This window comes from Mustela putorius, unplaced genomic scaffold (assembly GCF_011764305.1).
Source record: "Mustela putorius furo isolate JIRA1106 unplaced genomic scaffold, ASM1176430v1.1 tig00003987_pilon_pilon_pilon, whole genome shotgun sequence".
NCBI classification, from domain to species: domain Eukaryota; kingdom Metazoa; phylum Chordata; class Mammalia; order Carnivora; family Mustelidae; genus Mustela; species Mustela putorius.
The window spans coordinates 1,412,648-1,433,752 of NW_025422126.1; the positions used below are offsets into that span (position 1 = coordinate 1,412,648).

Below are 21,105 nucleotides of genomic sequence, written 5' to 3' on the forward strand. Positions count from 1 at the left end.
TGGAGTAAAATGTCACAACTGTAAGTTCTATTCTTTCTTTCCCTAGGTTTCTGTTCTTTCTTCTGAAATCCTACTCTTTCAAGCACCTTTTGAATTTTGAGATAAAAACAAATATTATTGGCTAATTCCATGTCCTCACCCTGATGCCTGAATCTGGAACAAAGTTTCCTGCTATAGATTGTCATAAGATATGTATCACATATTTCAGGTATAAACTAAGAGTATTTTTTTATGCTCAACCTATTGAAAACAACATTGACAACACTTAAATTACAGCAAGTTCAGTGACTGAAAATGTTAGTTCAGAATAGAACCAGTTTCCATCCAGCTACTTTCCTTCTCCTTGGAATTCCAGGACTAGAGGTGGCTCATGTCTGGATCTCCATCCCCTTTTGCCTGGTCTACCTACTGGTTCTGATGGGGAACTGTGTTCATCATCAAGATGGACCCCAATCTTCATGAGCCCATGTGTCTCTTCCTCAGCATGCTCTCTCTGAATGACTTGTTGCTTAGCACCACTGCCATTCCCAAGATTCTCAGCCTTTTCTGGTTCAATGACAGAGAAATCAGCTTTAAAGCTTGCCTCTCCCAGATATTCATCCACTCTCTGTCTGCCATGGAGTCAGGTTTTTTATTGGCCATGGCCTTTGAACGTTATGTGGCCATCTGCAACCCTCTAAGGCACTCCACCATCCTTACACATGGAGTAATCAGGGCTTTGAGTTTGGCCATTGTCCTATGTGGAATTATCCTGCTGAGTCCTCATCCTTTCTTACTGATGAGGCTTCCCTACTGCAAAACCAATGTCATCACCAATACCTACTGTGAATTTATGGCCCTGATCGAACTGGCCTGTGCCAATACCAGGATCCACAGACTCTAAGGCTTAACTCACCTCCCTTTCAGGTGGGCTGGACTTCATATTGATAATGTGCTCTTATATTCTCATTCTTCATGCTGTGTTTTAACTTCCATCAAAGGAGGCTAGACTCGATCTTAAGCACATGCAGCTCTCATGCTTGGGTCATCCTAGTGTTTTACATGCCCGCCTTTTTCTCCTTCATCACTCATAGATTTGGTGAGAACATAGCTCCTCACATCCACATCTTTATAGCCTACATTTACCTTCTTATCCCTCTGATGATGAACCCTGTCATCTATGGTGTCAAAACAAAAAATATCGGGGAGAGATTTCTTAAAGTCTTCATAAACACATACATTTGATATGTTTTGTTTGTAAAGTTTGTTGTTGTAATTTTGTTTTGTTGTTTTCAGTTTTTCTTTTTGTTTTAATTAGCCAGCAAGACAGGTGGATACCATGGAATTATGACCTTGTTTACATTCAATTAAATCACTACTACCTCAGAAGACAGAAATTTCCCAGGTGAATGTGTCATACTTACTAAAAAAAAAAATTGTAAAAAAAATTGTAATTAATATATGGAATACAGTAGGTACCAACACTTATATACTATTTTGTGAAAGACATTACTATTTTATTAGTATAGGGCTATTTCCTAGTTTGTGTTCCCAGCACAAACTGCCCAACACTTAGAATTAAATTCAAGAGGCATAAGTTACTTATTATGTTTCTTCAATGACAAATGTTTTCTCATTCCATCTTTCCTTAGCACAGGCGCACTCAACCCAGAGTGGCTAATACATTGATGACAGTATAAGTTTGTAGGGAGTCAGCATGTTTTCTCTTGCTTGTAACAGTTAATAATCTAGGACTTAAAAGTAGAAGAACTGTAAAGGCAAAGTGTGTCTCCGAAATTTTTAAATTTTCTTCCATTTTAAAGAAACTGAGCATATAATTGTTGCTTAAATTATCATATATTGTTTTGTTTTGTTTTAGTTTATCATATATTCTTTAACTTTTTGTAACCAGTGTAGAGGTCAGCTCTACATATAAGTAGAGCTCTTCTATATAAGTCAGCTTTGGCCACAGCTAATTTAGGATATGCTTTGCTTCAAAAATAATATATACATTAATTTTTTTTTAGTTTGGGAAAAAGTATAAAACAAAGGGAAAGGAATAGAAGCAAAAAATCTGCATACAATTTTTCCATCCAACAAGACTGTTAATCATCAAAGTAGCTATTTAAAACTGAAGTTAGTTTTGAAGAGAAATGCAGCATGTTATTAAATTGGCTTTATATGATATAGATCATCTCAATTTATTCACAATGACCATATACTTTTCCTGACAATGCAACTGAAATATTCTTTAGAAAATTTGAACACTGAAAAGGTAAAAGAAAAATATTTGTTTAGAAGTGTCAAACAAAGGGTGCCTGGGTGGCAGAGTTGGTTAAGCATCTGACTCTTGGTTTTGACTCCGGTCATGATCTCAGGGTTGTGAGATCAGTCCCATGTCAGGCTCCATGCTCAGCATGGAGTTAAGACTCTCTCTTCTTCTATCTCTCTCCCCTTAAAAAACATAACTCAAAATGTTGAAAATAGAACTGCCCTATGACCCAGCAATTGCACTATTGGGTATTTACCCTAAAGATACAAATGTAGTGATCCAAAGGGACACATGCACCCGAATGTTTATAGCAGCAATGTCCACAATAGCCAAACTATGGAAAGAACCTAGATGTCCTTCAACAGATGAATGGATCAAGAAGGTGTGGTATATATACACAATGGAATACTATGCAGCCATCAAAAGAAATGAAATCTTGCCATTTGCAACAACATGGATGGAACTAGAGCGTATCATGCTTAGCGAAATAAGTCAAGCAGAGAAAGACAACTATCATATGATCTCCCTGATATGAGGAAGTGGTGATGCAACATGGAGGCTTAAGTGGGTAGAAGAAGAATAAATGAAACAAGATGGGATTGGGAGGGAGACAAACCATAAGTGACTCTTGATCTCACAAAACAAACTGAGGGTTGCCGGGGGGAGGGGGTTTGGGAGAAGGGGGTGGGATTATGGACATTGGGGAGGGTATGTGATTTGGTGAGTGCTGTGAAGTGTGTAAACCTGGTGATTCACAGACCTGTACCCCTGGGGATAAAAATATATGTTTATAAAAAATAAAAAATTTAAAAAAAAAAACATAAATCTTTAAAAACATAGATCTTTAAAAAAATAAAGTCTAAATTTAGCATACTGACAACAAACACAATGGACATTTTGTTAGTCTTCCTTTCATGAAACTCTGTGGTTTGGAGTGTACATAAATTTTGTAATTTTCTATGATGTGGACAGTATACTTACTTTTCTTACTCTAGAAATTACCTTTTATTTTTTTCTGTCATTCCTTATATATTCTTAAAAGTCTCTCTCAAGTTAACTAGTGTGACCAAATTGTCAATCCTTTTATAACTTTCACCATTTCTGTTTGTAGTTGAAAAAAATATTAGGGAAAAAAAGAAATATTAGAATCAAGAGAATATAGGTAGTTTTAAAAACTACTGAAAATGGAATATTTATTTTAAGTGATATTCTATACTTACTCAGATTTTACTTTATGGCTATGAATGATTGTTAGGAATAATGTCAATGTTAATATCTAATTCCTTTTTGATTTCCATGAAATATTCATTAGTATAGGTATATTGGACCTTATTACATTCACTCTCTGTTGCTAGGCAGTCAATTTCTTTAAAAAAAAAGTTATTTATTATCTATCTAGTTATGTAAAATTTACTTTTTCAGTCCAAAGCAAAACTGAGAGGAAGGTACAGAATTCCCATTATCTCTCTGCCCTCACAAACACATAGCATACTCTACTATCAACATTCCTCATGAAGGTGATGCATTTGTGAGAGTCAGTTACCTTACAGAGGCACATCACTAGTACTCAAAGTCCACAGCTTTCATTAGGATTAACACTTGGTGTTGTACATTCTGTGTGTGTTGACAAATGTATCATGACATGTAACATGTATCCATTGTTTTAATATCATACAGAATAATTTCATTGTAGTAAAAATCTTCCGTCCTCTACCTATTCATCCTTCTGTCCCCCAGGCCCTGAAACTGAAACCACTTGGTCTTTTTACTGTCTCCCTAGTTTTACATTTTCCAATATGTCATGCAATTGCAATCACACAGTATGTAGCCTCGGTTTCTTTCATTTAATAATATGCATTTAAGTTTCCTCTACATTATTTCATGGCTTGACATGCTATTTTTTCTTTTGAAGATTTTATTTGTTTACTTGACAGAGAGATCACCACTAGGCAGAGAGGCAGGCAGAAAAAGAAGAAGGGAAGAGAACGGTTAATGGAAGGGAAGAGAATGGTTAAGTTAATGGTTCTCTGCTGAGCAGAGAACCTGATGCAGGACCCTATCCCAGGACCCTGAAATCATGACCTGAGCCAAAGGCAGAGGCCCAACCCACTGAGTCACCCAGGCGCCCCTACATGCTATTTATTTTTAGTGCTGAATAATGTTCTACTATCTGAATGTACTACGGATTATTATAATTATTATTTTGTACCACAGATTATTTATTCATTCACCTGCTAAAGAACTTGGCTGCTCCCAAGTTTTGGCAAGTAAGAATAAACATTCTTATTGTTTATATTGTTATAAATATTCATGTGCAGATTTTGTGTGGGCATAAGTTTTCAACTCTTTAAGTAAATACTAAAGATAGCAATTGCTGACTCATATGGTAAGAATATGTTTAGTTTTGTAAGAAACTATCTTCCAAGTAAGTGTACAATTTTGCATTTCCACAAACATTGAATAAGAGTTCCTATTCTTCCACATCGTCCTCAGCATTTGGTATTATCAGTGGCTTGAATCTTCCTCATTATAATAGATGTGTTACACTATTTCATTGTTGCTTTAATTTACAATTCTCTATTAACAGATAATTTTGAGCATCTTTACATATGCTCCTTACCATCTGTATATCTTCTGTGGTGAGATGTCTATTGAAGTTGGGTCAATCATTTTCTTCTTGTTGAGTTTCAAGAATTCCTTATATATTTCATGTAACAATCTTTTACCAGATATGTCTTTGCAAATATTTTCTCCCACTTTGCAACTAGTCATCTTACTCTCTTGACAGTGTCCTTCATAGAACAAAAGTTTTAAATTTTAATTGGAGTATAATTAATCAATTATTGTTTCATGTGTGGTGTCTTTTGGTGTTGTAAAAACTCATTGCCTAACCCATGGTCATCTACATGTTCTATGATATCTTTTAGGAGGTTTTAGTTTTGCATTTTACTTTTAAGTCTGTGATCCATTTAGAGCTAATTTTTGTGAATAGTTAGAATGTGTGCATCTAGAATTTATTTTTGGCAGGAATTCAATTTATATTTAAGTTTAGGTTTAAGTTTATTTATAGTCATATATATACATTTATATTTAAGTGTATGCAACTTATATTTATGTTTATGTCATTAAGAATTGCTATATCAACTACTATTGTAAATATTTTCTTTTTTTGTTTGTTTGTTTTTAAAGATGTTATTCTTAAATAATATTTACACCCAACCTGGGATGCAAACCCACAACCCCAAGATCTAGAGTCACTTGCTCTACTGACTGAGTCAGCCTGGCTCTCCTATTCCTTCTTTTAAAGTCAGGTTTATTGGGATACAATTTATGCAGTGTAAATTTAATTCGTTTTAGTGGGCAGTTCTATGAGTTTGTTTGTTGTTTTTTATTTATTATTTGTTTATTTATGTATTTATTTATTTATTTTAAGTAGGTTCCATGTCCAACATGGGGCTTGAACTCATGACTATCTCTGAGCTGAGATCCAGAGTCACATGCATTACCACCTGAGCCAGCCAGGTGCCCTTCTTCTATTTATAAGCAAATTCTGAATCACCGTTATTACTTTTATTACTTATATTACTTGTACTATATTACACTTCAGTTCAAAGTTATATTCTTACTGAACAATCTTTAATGAGATGAGCCATTTTTAAAAAATGTATAGTCCATACACAATTGCTCTCTTTTGGATTACTTGTAGATATCATTTCATTAACTTTTCTGTTTGCTTGAATTGACTTCTCTTCCATGGTTCACATTTCTTTGTACATTGAGGAGTTTATCATTTCCTATGCAAGATATATGTTCTACAGATCTCATTTTTAAGAAATCATGATTGTGTTTTCTTTTACTATAATTGTTAAATATAATTTCTTAATTGTTAGGTGCTTCTGTATTTTCATTTGATAATTCCTGCCTTAATTTTTTTATAACTAGCCAGCAAGATAAGAAGATAGGTATTTATCTATTTATATAGATGCATATATAGTAGAGAACATAGATTATGATATATGAAATTAAATTCTATAATACAGTCTAGGATATTGTATGTACCAAACCATTTGTTTTTTGTTTTGTTTTGTTTTGTTTTAAAGATTTTATTTCAAGATAATGAGATAGTTCTATGTTTTCTTCTAAAAGCAGTATTTTCTAATTCACTAATTGTACAAACATTATGAAGCTGATTGTTTGGGGAGGAGGGTGTAATATAGGATGGGCATACATATTTTCCTAATTTGGTTACCTTTTCTTTGTTGGAAACCCCATTCTATCCACACATTGTTATAGATCATATGCGGATTTCTTGTTCCCCCCCTTTTTTTTGTTTGTTTAAGGTACAACACAGATAACATAAAATTCACCATAACCATTTTAAGTGTACAGTTCATTTAAGTGTACATTTCTCTTAAAAGTTTTATAGTTTTAGGTCTTTTATGTATTTGAGTTAATTTTCATTTGTGGTCTTAGGTACGAATTAAACTTCATTCTTTTCCATGTAGATATCCAATGTTCCCAGAACCGTTTGTTGAAAAGACTGTCCTTTCTTCATGGAATCACGTTAGCACAATTCTATGGTTGTGAACAAATAAGAAACATATACTTTAGGGTTTCATCTAATAATGATATGTATACCTGCCTCCAGTTTCTGACAGAGGGGTCCTAAAACTCTTGTAAATTTCGAAGTGATTTGAACATTAGGAATATCTGTTGCTCCTAGATAGGCACTGGTCACCAGAAAGACCAAACCATAATTAGAAGCTTGGAAGTTTCATCCCTAAACCCTAGCCATTTTTCCAGATAGAGGAGAGGGGCTGGAAATGGAGTTAGTCATTGATCATGCCTAAGTGAGGAAGTCTACATAAAAAATCCCAACCATATTGGGTCTGGAGAGTTTCCAGGTTGGTAAACACATCATCCACCTATCAGGAGGTTGATGCACTCCAACTACACAGGGACAAAAGCTCCTTCCCTGACCTTGTCGTATGCATCTCTTCATCTAGCTGTTCATCTGTATCCTTTATCATATCCTTTAATAAACTAGTAAACATAAATAAGTATTTCTCTGTGACCCACTGTGAGTTCTGTGACCCACTCTAGCAAATTAATCAAAATTGAGGAGGACAATATAGCAAGCTCTGACTTAGAACCCATCCGTCAGAAGCACAGATGACAGTCTGGATTTGTGATTGGCCTCTGAAGTGGAATGGGAGCAATCTTGTGAGACTGAGCCCTTAGCTTGTGGGACCTGATGCCATCTCTAGGTTAATAGTGTCAGCATTGAGTTAAATATAAGACACCCAGATGGTGTTGGAGAATTGTCAGGTGGGAGAAACCACCCCAACATGTGGTGTCAGAAGTGTTATAAGTGAGGTGGTAGTATAAGAGTAAAGGAGAAATACAGGAGGGAGGACTGAGTTTTTCCTAACACAAAGGTTGAATCCCATTTGGTTATACTGTGTACTCCTTTTAATATGCTGCTGAAGTTGGTTTGCTGGAATGTTATTGAGGATTTGTGCCTCAATGTTCATAACAGATATTGTCTATTCTGTTCTTTTCTTCTATCTTCTAGGACACCATATGTGACTTTATCTTTATTCTGTTTCACTGATCTATTTTTCTGTCCTTGAACTGATACCTCACTATCTAAATTATCCTAACTTTCAATTGTTCTATTATCTTGTGTTGAATGCCCTCCAGACACCTCAAGGGAGCAATCGAATCTTTTGCCTTTAGTGTAATGCTTACTGTAGGTTAATTAGTTATATTTTGAATATATATACATCTCATTGTAAACTTAATTTCTGTTGATTTTTAGTTATGAATGGCTATTTAATATTAACAAATGTTTTTTCTGTACATATTGATATAATTATGTTTTTCCCCTTTTCTGTTATATTCCTTGATTATCAGATATTAAACCAAACTTGCATTTCTGGGATAAATTTAATTGACAATATTTTTTTATCATTAACATTGAGAAGTCTTCTGTCAAGAATAATTTATATGCTTATTTGGGTAATCTATCTTTTTACTCTTTTTTTTAAAGATGACTTGCATAACACAATAAAAAATAACTAACATAAAAACGATTTTACTTATTTATTTGAGAGTGAGAGAGACAAAGAATAAGAAGGAGCGGGCTGTGGGGGAGAGGCAGAGGGAGAGGGAGAAGTAGGATCCCCACAGAGCAGGGACTGCCCCCCATGTGGGGCTCTGTCCCAGCACCCAGCTCAGGTCATGATCATGGGATCATGGGATCATGACCTGAGCTGGAGACAGATGCTTAACTGACTGAGCCACCCCAGATGCTCCGCCTCTATCTGTTTTAAGATCTCTATGAGTTCTGAAACCTGACTTTTTAAATGTATTTATATTGAGATACAGTTAACATATAACACTGTATAAGTTTAAGGTGTACAGTTGTTAATTTGGCACATTTACATATTGCAGTATGATTACCACTGTAGCATTAGGTAACACCTTTAATCATATCTTTTTTATTTCTTATTTTTTATATTTTTATCTTCTTTTTCATTTCTATATTCTTATCTTTTGTTTTTTATCTCATTATCATTTCTTTTTTGGTGGTAGGAATGCTTAAAATGTAATCTCTTAGGTACTTTGAAGTTTATAATGCAACATTTTTGTCTATAATCATTATGCAGTACATTAGATCTCCAGGATATAGTACTAGTTGTAACTTTCCATTGACATTTTGCTAATTTTTAGAACTTATTGCTAAATTCTAAATTTTTTTCATTCATTTTATCCATTTCAAAGCCTCACTCAAATCAAATTTCATTATAAATGGATATTATGTGACAGTAATTATGAGTATAATTTTGTACTCTCTCTGGTAATATTTATACTCCTCAGAAGGGAGAGAAACATCTGTTGCAGGGTTCGAGACCCTGGGATTAATCTGAAATTAGCCATTCATGTGGGAATACTTCAAATCTCTGAGTTCCTGGTTTTGATTCAACAACACAATCAATCTGGAGGAATAGACAACTCATCTATGTTTGCTCAAGCTTAAGAAAAGTGAGAGGCAGTTATGGGGGACTATAGTATATTAGTTTGAGGAAGAGCTTTCTAGACCTCAGGAAAAAATATTCAAAATTACTTTGGACTCTTGAGACTCAGCTGTGCTGAAAATAAACTGAGAGCATGAAGACAAGGTGATCCCTCTGAAGATAAGTTAAATAATTATTTGGATCACCTCATTGTTGAGAGATAAATCAGTGTAACCCCGCCATGAAGAATTGGCCATTTATAAAGTTAGATGAGGATGCTCTTGAAGTTCTCCTCAACTATCCTTTAGAGATTTTGGCCCAGAGGTCAGCTGGTAACATCTTTGGAAAAGGAAGTGTGTGCAGGTATATTCTCTGGGCTTAGGAATAATTTAATAAGAAATAGCATACTAACCATTAGTTTCATGGTGAATTAGTTTCACAGTGAACATCTGGCATTAACAGAGGTGTTGGAGTGCTCGCTTCGGCAGCACATATACTAACAGAGGTGTTGGAATAGTAAGTTAGGATTATTTTATGGATTTTGCATGGGCCATATTAGTCAGTCCATGAAACCACAGTTATAAAGCAAAAGAAATCAGAATGTATGTCCTTATTGCTTCTGAGTACACTGTGAGAATCACTTATGATAAAATTTGTGAAAACATTTAACAGGAGCTTTCTTTTTAATTTTATCGCATATTGTAGTAGAACAAAGGTGAAATTTTGGAGTGAAACTAAGGTGTGTTTTCCCCTACAACATGCTGATTGTGTGACTTTGGAGGAATATTTAGCTTATATAAAGTATGTTTCTTCTTTTATAAATCGAGAATAATGGCAACCTCACCAGATTTTATGCAAATCAGCAACTGGGCACTAGGAATGACATTTGCATTTTGTGTGGTACATATAATGATACCAAAAGGTAGTAAGTGTTACTACTTTCAAATGTTGATATTGTTTGATTGATTTAGAGCTCAGCAGTCCTTCTTTCCCAAAGTGTATTTTAATGTACCCTAGTTAGTACTGCAGTATAAATTTTATAAAAAAGAAAGATTTAATGATTTAATGAGTAATGTATAGAATTGTGGAAATGTTAAGTTGTCCACCTCAAACTGATATAACATCGTATGTCCATTACACTTCAATAATAATAAAAAGAGGCTATGTTCTTTAGCAAGTAACTTCTCCTCCCTGGGAATTTTGTTAAACAAATTTAACAGTTGTCCTTTTGGGGATAGATGATAGATAAAAATATAGATACATATATAGATAGATATAGATATAGATAAAGATATAGATAAAAATATGAATTACCATGAAAACATGAACAAGTCACGTTTTTCCAGGAATCCTAAAAAATCCAGGGAGCATAATTTTTTGGGTGTGTCAATGAGTTGTTTCTGTTTTAAAGCTATTATACATTTAAGTAATCAGATGCTGGTTCTTTTATGGCCAAAAATTCACTAGGGCAGCAAATTTCAAAAAGCATTGTAAAAATGAAAAGCTTATTGTCATTCAAAGCATTGTAAGTATGGAAAGTTTATTATTCCTTCATGTCCTGCTTTCAAAAATCTTTATTTAGAATTAACTTCATGCAAAAAGTCTTCAGGATTATTTTGGAAGGGTATTTTTCAGTGAAGGTAATGTTATAAGTCCCCCTACCCACTCCCCCCGCCGTTGCCTTGTTAGAGAGAGGAACCTGAGTTACTCACTGAAACTTTTTCTCAGCCTGGCTATAACAGACAGAAAGAGAATAGTGTCAGGCAGAATACTGTGGAGCTTCTGTGCCTAAGGAGACATCCTGTACTCCAGCTAGTTCTTAATGAGATTAATAGCTGGCAGTGAATAATACAATACTTATAATTTCAGAGAAGTTCATCAAGGACTTAAAATGTTAATAAATTTGCTTAATTGTATTTTTACAGTAAGTAATTCTGCTGTATATTTATCAGAGTATATGTGTTTCTGACTGCTCCTGGGACAAAAAGGGAAAGAAAGCAAGAATATATCTTCATATAACCAGAATCACCATGCATGACTTTAACTCCACTGCATTCACCAATCCTAGTACCTTCTTCCTGATGGGAATCCCTGGTCTAGAAGACTTGCATATTTGGATATCCATCCCTTTCTGCTCAATGTATATTGTTGCCCTCATGGGAAACATACTCATCCTTTTCATCATCAAAACTGAGACTGTTCTCCATGAGCCCATGTTCTATTTTCTTTTCATGTTGGCCATCACAGACCTCATCTTGTCAACCTCCACTCTTCCCAAGATGTTGGGTATATTCTGGTTCAGTTATCATGAAATCAGCTTCCATGCCTGTCTCACTCAGATGTTTTTCATCCATGCTTTCTCTGGGGTGGAGTCAGGGCTTCTTGTGGCCATGGCACTTGACCGGTATGTGGCAATCTGCAATCCACTGAGACACTCATCCATTCTTACAAATTCTGTGGTGGCTCAGGTTGGCCTGGTGGCACTTCTGCGTGGGTTAGTACTAATGACACCACATCCCTTCCTGGTGAGGAGATGGCCATATTGCCAGTCCAATGTAGTCCCCCACACATACTGTGAGCACATGGCTGTGGTGAAATTGGCTTGTGCTGACATTTCCATCAATAGTCTTTATAGTTTGGCAGTCATTATCTTAATTGTTGGGACTGATGTGACATGTATCTTTCTGTCCTATGTACAGATTCTTCAAACTGTATTTAATCTCCCTTCTAATGATGCTAGGTTGAAGACCCTCAGCACTTGTGGGTCCCATGTGTGTGTCATCCTCACCTTTTACATCCCTGCTCTTTTCTCCTTCCTCACCCACCGTTTTAGCAAACATATGCCATGCCACACCCACATCTTGCTGGCCAACATGTACTTGTTGGTACCGCCTATGCTGAACCCTATCATCTATGGAGTAAGGACCAGGCAGATCCGAGAATGTGTTCTACAATTATTTATGACTAAAATCAGCTGAGAATTCTGGGTCTTATTTTCTACTTATTCCCATCCTCTTATAATTCTTTGGTATAAATTTCTTGGAGTCTAGCTTTAGTGAGACCAAGCATTAGAATCTTAATTCTTCCTCTTACTATTTCTAGAAGTGGAAATTATATTTAATTTATCTAATAAGCATCTGTAAAACAGATATAATAATACCTGTGTCATATATCAACGGTTACAAAGTATTTAGCACTGTTTCTAGGATAGTTTAAGTAAGATTTCAGTGTGTGAAGTAATTCTTCTGTGTGTTATAGGTTTTCTCACTGTCTTTATGAAACATGCTTACTAGTTTAACTTATAAAATTAACCAAATAAGAACATCTATCTGACCATTTTTTTTTCCATAAAGGAACTTTAGACCAGATAATCCAAATGGCAATCTGAATTGGGTTGATTTATACTCTCACTGTAACTATAAGGGAATGTTGGTGAGAAGTGGGCAGAAGAGAAAAATGTTGGGTAAGCCATTGGGCTTTTGCCTTGCAACTTACAAGAAGGGTGCATTTTAGGAACTCCCTTGAGAATGAATACAAATTGTAAAGTGAGTCATTCCCACTGCTAGAGCAGACATTGTGTATCTTTCACATTTGTAAAAATTTCAAAAAATCAGAACTCTTCTTCATGAAATGAGCAAGTAAAATAAAATGATGACTGATTTTGCATTCATCTATCTACTCAGTATCTAGTAAGCATCTGTAATGTGCTTCGTACTTAGATGGTCATAGAAGACATGACAGTAAACAAAAGAAGGAGAATTACTTCCCTTAGTGGAATTTATAACCATCTTTATAAAGAAAGATGGTAAATGATAGTAATTAATGTATACCTACTATCAAAGAGAATTTTCTAGTAATATTTAATACTATAAATTTTAGTCTAATCTATTTTTTTTTTTAATTTTTTAGGTTTAAGTGGGTAGGAGAAGAATAGTCTAATCTATTTTTAGTAGTATCCCACACCTTTTGTTTGCTGATTTTCTATTTGTATTTATATATCTTAAATTCTCTAAGTATAATAGTGCATTTGACTAATGTGTTCTTTCATTCCACTAGTTTTTCTTCATGTAATCTGAAGCTCTGCACTTAAGTGCATATACATTTATTATGGTTACATCTTTTTGGTGAATTCATTCTTTTATCTTTATATAAAATCCATTTTTATCCTTGATGCTATTTTTATTCTGAGTTCTAGTTCATCTTATATTGATACAGTCACTTCAGCCTCTTTTAAAAATACTGTCTTTATGGCATATATTTTCCATCTTTTTAGCTTATATATGTATTTATATTTAAAGTAAGTTTTGGGGGCACCTGGGTGATTCAGTCAGCTAAGTGTCTGCCTTCAGCTCAGGTCATGATCCCGGGGCCCTGGGATCGAGTTCCACATCAGACTCCTTGCTTGGTGGAGAATCCACTTCTCCCTCTCTCTCTCATATAAATAAAATCTTTTTAAAAAAAAGTTAAGTTTTTGTATACAAATTTAGTTGGATCTTGTCCTTTTATTTGATTTCACTATCTCTATCTTAAATAGGTGTGTTTAGACCATTTTTATTTAATGTAATTAGTGATATGGTTGAATTTATGTTTACGGTTTTGATTTGAATTTCTTGTTTGTTGCTCTTCTTCATGCCCTCCCCCACTGCCCACTTTGGGGCTTGAATAGTTTTGGTAATGAGTTTTAACTTATCTATTGGCTTTTGACTATATCTGTTACAGGGATTTTTAGGGATTTTTTTTTTTTTTTTTAGGATTGCTCCAAAGCATGGCTTTCCAGTTTGGGGACTATTAACTATCTGTAGCCAAGTAATACTTTGATGTGAAGATTGTTCTGTGTACTGTAGGATGTTTAGCAGCTTCTCTGGTCTATGGCTGCTAGATACCAGGAACAAAAAGTGGTATCTCTAAAAACTGTCAAATGTTTTATTGGGAGCAAATGGGACTGCAAACCGTGGATGTACAGATTGCAATATACAAACCTAAACACTCACAATTGGCTTACAGTTAATATTTTACCACTTTAAGTGAAATGTAAATTGAACCTTCCCATTATAGGATCCTGTATGTCCCTACATGCTGCAGTCTGTGGTCATATGTATATCTGCATGCATGAAAACCCCACAAAAGCTAATTAAAAGTTCTTTTAAACAACAAGAACAAGTGAGTCTCACATTTAACCAAATAATTATAAATTCTGTTGCTCTTCCTTTACTACTGACCTCCTAACTTTCTTGTTTGTATAATTTCTCTTTAACCAGAACTTCTTTCAGGATTTCATTTTGAGAAAGTTTGCTGGTGATGGATTCTTTCAGAGTTTTCTCATCTAGCAAAGCCTTTATTTAATCTGCATTCCTGAAATATATTTTCTCTGTATATAGCATTCTGGGTTAACTGGTATTTTAAAAATAAATATCAGCACTTAAAAATATTACACCACTGTCTTCTGGACTTTAAGCTTCCTTATGAGGAATTAGTCATTCAAATTGTTGTTCATCTATGTATAATATCATATATTTTTCTGACTTTTTGCAGTAGTTTTTATTTTATCTTTGGTTTTTATCAATTCAACATGTTTCTTTCAATATATATGCTTTTCTTTGAGTTTAGTTGTAAGGATCATGGAGTCTTAAAAATCTAAATTTGTGTCCTTTACCAAGTTTGAAAATGATTTCCCATTGTTTCATTAAATATATTTCTCTGTCCAATATTTTTTTCTTCTCCTTCTGGGATCCCAGTGACATGAATATTAGAGATTTTTATATGTGTTCCACATGCCTGAGGCTCTGTTCATGATTTCAATGTTTTTCTCTATACTTCAAATTGAATCATTTTTTCTTAATTGCTTTCAAGTTTACACTTTCCTTTCTCATATTCATTCTGGTATTGTGTTCATCTAATGAATTTCAGATGTTAAGACTTTTACTTGTAAAATTATGATGTTGTTCTTTTTTAATACTTTCTGTTCTCTCTGCTGAAGACCTCTAACATACTTCAACAGTACTTACTTTTAAGTCATGAAGAATACTTAAAATAACTGCTTTAGATTCTTTGTATAACAATTTCAGCACCTGAAATTGAGTTGGATTGAAATTGAGTGGATCATCCTTTCTCGTGACAGTCACATGTTTTGTTTTTTCATATGTTTAATATTTTTAAAATTTTATCCTGGACATTTTGCAAATGGATCATCTAAAAATTCTTTGTAAAGGGTTGATGTTGTTTTCCTTTGTTTTGTTTTACCAGGAAATCAATTTGGTTATGTTCAGATTGCAAGTCCAACCTTGCCTCCTGTGGTGGTTCTAATGGATGTTTTTTGTCTATCCAATGGATGCTTTTTGTCTATCTATCCTGAGATTTGGAGATGTTTTATATTGTAGTTCAGTTCTCAGAGCCTTTGTTGTGTTTTGTTGGGTCTGTTCTATGCATGTGCAACTCAGGAGTAAGCTCATGGTTTGTGTTAGTTCGTATACAGAATTAAAGAAGCCACTTATCCAATTCTCTTCTCTCCATGATTCTTTTCATATTCTGCAATTATCAGAGGTCAACTCTCATATCTCCATAATCAAAAAGACAGCATTTCTGATAGAATTCTAGCTACATGTATCACCATGTCATCAAAATGGATACTACCCTTGGGGAAAGAAGAAGGAAGGAAGGAAGGAAAGAGGGAGGGTTGGAGAGGGAGGAAGGAAGGAACGAACGAAGGGACGGAAGGAGATAGAGACAATTATGATAGGAATGTCAGATACATTCTCCAATATCTATTTTTTTCATCTCTTTCCTCTCCTTTCTTTCTTTACTGTCTTCCCTCTCTCCCTCCCTTCTCTTTTTTCTTTCTTTCTTGATTTCTCTTCCTTTCCTTTTCTTTCTTTCTTTCTTTCTTTCTTTCCTGGCCAGAAAAGTAAACCTTCTCTTGGAGTTTTAGCTGCTTTTATTATTCTATGACAGGGATATAACTTTCAGTTGGGTCTAGAAGAAAAACAAAGAAGAAAAAAGAGGATCCTCCTCTTTATCTCCAGCTCACAGACAACGTTCTTCCGATCCTCTGACTAGCAAACAATGAGGTATAGCTTACATTTTTGTTCCCTGTACTACCTGCTGTAGCTCTGTGGGATGCTTGCTCCCTAATCAGTAGAAGGAAACAAATGGTAAAATTTTCTTGAGAAGCTACATGATTTAAGTCACTTCTTCAAAATTTGACTCCCTATTTTAACTTGATTTATTTGCTGACTTCATAGAATTCTGTGGTAACTATTTTGTATTTTGTTCAGATTTTAGTTGTAATCTGTTAGGGAAGCTGGCTATAGTAGACTTATTTTGGCAAGGCTGAAATATCTTCTTAATATAAAGTTTTAAGCATATAGTAAAACAGAAGTAAATGCTGTGGAAAAAATAAAGAAATGGAAATGAGGGAATATTGTATATGTGATGGGAGATATATTTCTATTTAGGATTGTCAGGAAAATATCATTTAGTAGATGATATGTCAGAAAGTATTTGGAGACAGCTGATTTAATCAGGCAGACTGATAGGAAAATTTTAAGCAGAAGAAGTAGGAAGAAAAAAGCACTGAATTTTGCACTGTCCTTGAAATCTGAAAGAAAGGAGGAAACCAATATACTTTGAGAGTGATAAGGAAAATACAAAGATGAGAATACTAGTGGAAAAAGTTCAAGGATATTTCACCCCACATGTAGAACAGCCAGCTAATGCTAATGTCTTTGGCTTATATTATGAGTAATAATGGCAGTCACTGGGAATATTTTTTAAAATGTTTTTACAACTTTATTGATGTCTGGCATACAGTAAAGTGAATTCATTTAAAATATACAATTTAAGATATTTTGTCATATGTATTCAACTGTGAAAGAACTGCAAGATAATAAATGTATCTTTATTCCCTAAAAATTTCTTCATGTGCTATGAAACACATACTTATTGTCTTTTGCTGAAATCCATCCTATTTTCCAAAAAAATGACAGTTCATGTCTATACATTAGGTTAGGGTTTTTGTTTTTTGTTTTTGTTTTATTTTGAATCTATGTAGATCTAATTATACACTATGACTCTTTTCTTCTGGTAATTTTTTTCTTCATTAGGCATGTTATTTTAAGATTTACCCACATGTGGTAGGTATCATACCTTTATAATGCTGAATAGTATTATATTATGTGGAAAAGCCTGAGTTTGCCCATTAAGTCATTATTGATAAATATTTGAATTGGTTCCAGATTTTGGATATTGTGAATAAAGTAGCTTTGAATATTTGTGTATAAAACTTTCTGTGAACATATGCCTACCATTATCAAAGGTAAAATTACTTAGCAGTAATAGGAAATTACAGGAAGGTTGCAGGATACAAGGTTAATACACAAACATCAATTACTTTCCAGACTTCTGGGGAAGATTGTAGAGTAGGATGACCCTAGGCTCACCTCATCCCATAGATACAACTTGATAACACTCACATCAGTATAAATGAGTCAGAAAATGACCTGGAGACTGGCAGAAGAAACTCCACAACTAAATGTAGGGAAGATACCACATTTAAGAGAGTGGATATGTTAGAAATGTAGTCACAAACTAACAAGACTTGTGGTGCTATCCACAAGAGGGAGAGATGCTGCAGGTCTAGAGAGGAGAAAGCAGCAGACCTTCACACCAGGGAGCCCACATGGGAAGATGAATCACCATAACAGCACTATAACACCAAGTTTTTACAACCAGGAGGACTTAAAACCCAGAATTCTTAAAAATTCAGTGTACTAGATTCTGGGAAAGCCTGGAGGGTGAGAGCACACTGAGTCCTTGTCCATAAAGAGACACCACAACAAACAACCCCCGGAAATACAGCATAGAAGCAATACTTTGAAAGGTGTTTGGAACATGCAGGAGGGAGTTTTTTCTTAGTCTCAGAATGTATCCTGGAGGAACAGAATCACTGGGGAACTCCTCCAGGAACAGAAGAACTGATGGATGCCATTTCCGTCCCTGAGGGTAAACACATAACCACCTGTGGACTCCTTACCTAACTTCTAGAAGTTAGGTTACTTGCCATGTCCTCCCACCCCATGCTGTGCTTGCACCCTCTCTCGACATCCTGCCTCAATCTGGGTGAAGCTGGTGCCCCACTGTATATACTTGAACAGATCTGCCTTTACCAATATGTTCTTGGTTAGAGCCCATACAGTGGGTTGCCACAGGTCAGGCAGTGTGCAAGCAGGCACTACAGTGGTCCACATCAGTCAAAAGTGAGTCCTGCCCTGGAAAGCGGGTAAGACAACTGTACACATTAGTTAGAAAGAGATCCAGCTGTGGGTTGGAAGCAGATAACTGATCTGATTGCAGGCTGCACCAACCAAACAAAACAAAACAACAAACAAACAAAAAAAAACAAAATACAAAAACAAAACAAAACTTCTTTGGGGGTAGCACAGAGAAAGCCCCCTACATTTACTGGTGCTGTATCTCTGCAAAATGCTTAGTTTGAGTCAACCCAAGACCAAGGCATACCCATACTGGCCCACTAATACCACAGAGACCAAAGACTGTCCACAACAGGAAGAGGAAAAAGTGGTTCAGTCACAACAGTAGGATACACACATCACACATAAAAGACAAAGTGCCAGGTTCCAGTGAGCAGAGACACTGCATGGTGGGGCACTACAGGACCTCTTTTTCATAAGGCCATTACTTTCAAGTGCAGGAGATGCAGCTGTCTTTCCTAACACACAGAAACACAGAGTTAAAAAAAATGAAGAGACATGGAAATACATATCAAATGAAAGAATAGAACAAAATCACAGAGAGACACTTAAGTGGAATGGAGATAAGTAGTATGCCTGGTAAAGAATTTAAAGTCATGATTATAAAGATATTGGACTTGTGAAAAGAATAGAAGACATTATTAATATCCTTAACAGTGAGATAAAAAAGAACCAATTGAAGATGAACAATGCAATAAATGAAATTAAAAATACACAGATGGAATAAATAATAGACTAGATAAAGCAGAACAAATCAGTGACCTGGAGGACAGAGAAACTGAATGTAATCAAGCTGACCAGGGAAAAAATTATGCAAAATGAGAACAGACAGGGAACTCAGTGACAGTATAAAGCATAATAACATTTGTATTATAAGAATCCTAGGAAAAGAGAAAGAAAAGAGACTGGATTTTATTTGAAGAAGTAATAGCTAAAAACAACCTGAATCTGCAAAAGGAAACAGAAATCCAGATCCAGGATGCATAGAAATCACCAAATGAAATCAATCCAAGGAGGTCCACACCAAGACACACAAAATTAAGATGGCAAAAAGTAGTGACAAAGAGACAATTTTAAAAACAGAAGATAAAAGAAAGAAATTATATAGAAGGGAAACCCCTTAAGGCTCTCAACTGATTTTTCAGCAGAAACTTTGCAGGCCAGAGAAAGTGGCCTAAAATATTCAAAGTCCTAAAAAGAAAAAAATCTATAGCCAAGAATATTCTATCCAGCAAAGTTATCATTAAAAATAGAAGGCGGGACACCTGGGTGGCTCAGTCCTTAAATGTCTACCTTTGGTTCAGGTCATGATTCCAGGGTCCTGAGATCAAGCCCCACATCAGGCTCTCTGCTCAGTGGGAAGCCTGCTTCTCCCTCTCCGACTCCCCCTGCTTGTGTCTCTCTCCCTGTCAAATAAATAAATTAAAAAAAAATTTTTTTTAAATAGGAGAGAGAAAGAGTTTCCCAGACAAACAAATTTAAAGGAATTCATGACTCCTATATCAACCTTACAAGATAGGTTAAAGGGGACTCTGAGTGGAAAGACTATAAGCAAAAGTAAGGAAAATAGGAAGCACAAAGCAGAAAAATAAGTATATCTGTTATAATCAGTCAAAGGACCCATAAAATAAAAGGATGTAAAGTCTGACAGTATATTACGAAAACATGGGGAAGAGAGGAGTAAGAATGCATTCAAACTAAAGCTACCATCAACTTAATATAGATTGCTATATACAGAAGACCATATATAAGACAGAATTACAACAAATCAAAAACTAACATAGATATGCAAAAAATAAAGATAAGGGAATCCAAGTATATATCACTACAGAAAGCCAACTTATCATGAGAGAAGGCAGCAAGGGAAGAGAGAAGAACTACAAAAACAACCATAAAACAAAATGCCAATATATACACTCCTATCAATAATTACTTTGAATGTAAATGGACTAAGCACTCCAATTAAAAGACACAGGGTGATAGAATGGATAAAAAAATCCAGGACCCATTTTTATATACTACCTACAAGGGACTCATTTCAGACCTGAAGACACATACACATTGAAAGTGAAAGGATGTAAAGGATGTATCACCCAAATACATATGCAAAAAAATTAAAATTAAAAAAAAAGGCAAGGACAGCAGAATCTTATCTCAAACAAAATAGAGACTTAAAGACTATAACAAGAGACAAAGAAGGATATATGCAACCACTCAGAGGACAGCCCAACAAGAAGGTCTAACAATTATAAATATTTAGGCACCCAACATGGGAGCACCCAAATACTTAAAGCTTACTACTTAATTCTTAATACTTAATGTTAAAAACAAACATAAAGGAAATAATTGGTAATAATATAATAATAGTAGGGCATTTTAACATGCTATATACATCGATGAACAGATCATCTAAACAAAAAACCAGCAAGGAAACAGTGGCTTTGAATGTCTCAAAGGACCAGACTATTTAGCAGATATGTTCAAAATATTCTACCCTAAACCAACAAATACACATTCTTCTCAAGTGAACATGGAACATTCTTGAGAATAGATCATATATTAGGCCACA

At 34.9% G+C, this 21,105-nt stretch overlaps 1 protein-coding gene and 1 pseudogene across 1 annotated transcript; both read left to right on the forward strand.

Moving 5' to 3' along the window:
- Positions 1 to 294: 294 nt before the first annotated feature.
- LOC101673243 lies at positions 295 to 1,224 on the forward strand (annotated as a pseudogene).
- Positions 1,225 to 11,300: 10,076 nt separating this feature from the next.
- LOC101672949 (olfactory receptor 52E2-like) lies at positions 11,301 to 12,248 on the forward strand. Its single transcript, XM_004768249.1, has one exon. It carries the CDS (start codon positions 11,301 to 11,303, stop codon positions 12,246 to 12,248), a length of 948 nt encoding a protein of 315 aa, XP_004768306.1.
- Positions 12,249 to 21,105: the final 8,857 nt, after the last annotated feature.

What these genes read in the sequence shown, in the direction of transcription:
- LOC101672949 (XM_004768249.1), top strand. Translation starts at nt 11,301, where the DNA reads ATGCATGACTTTAACTCCACTGCATTCACCAATCCTAGTACCTTCTTC.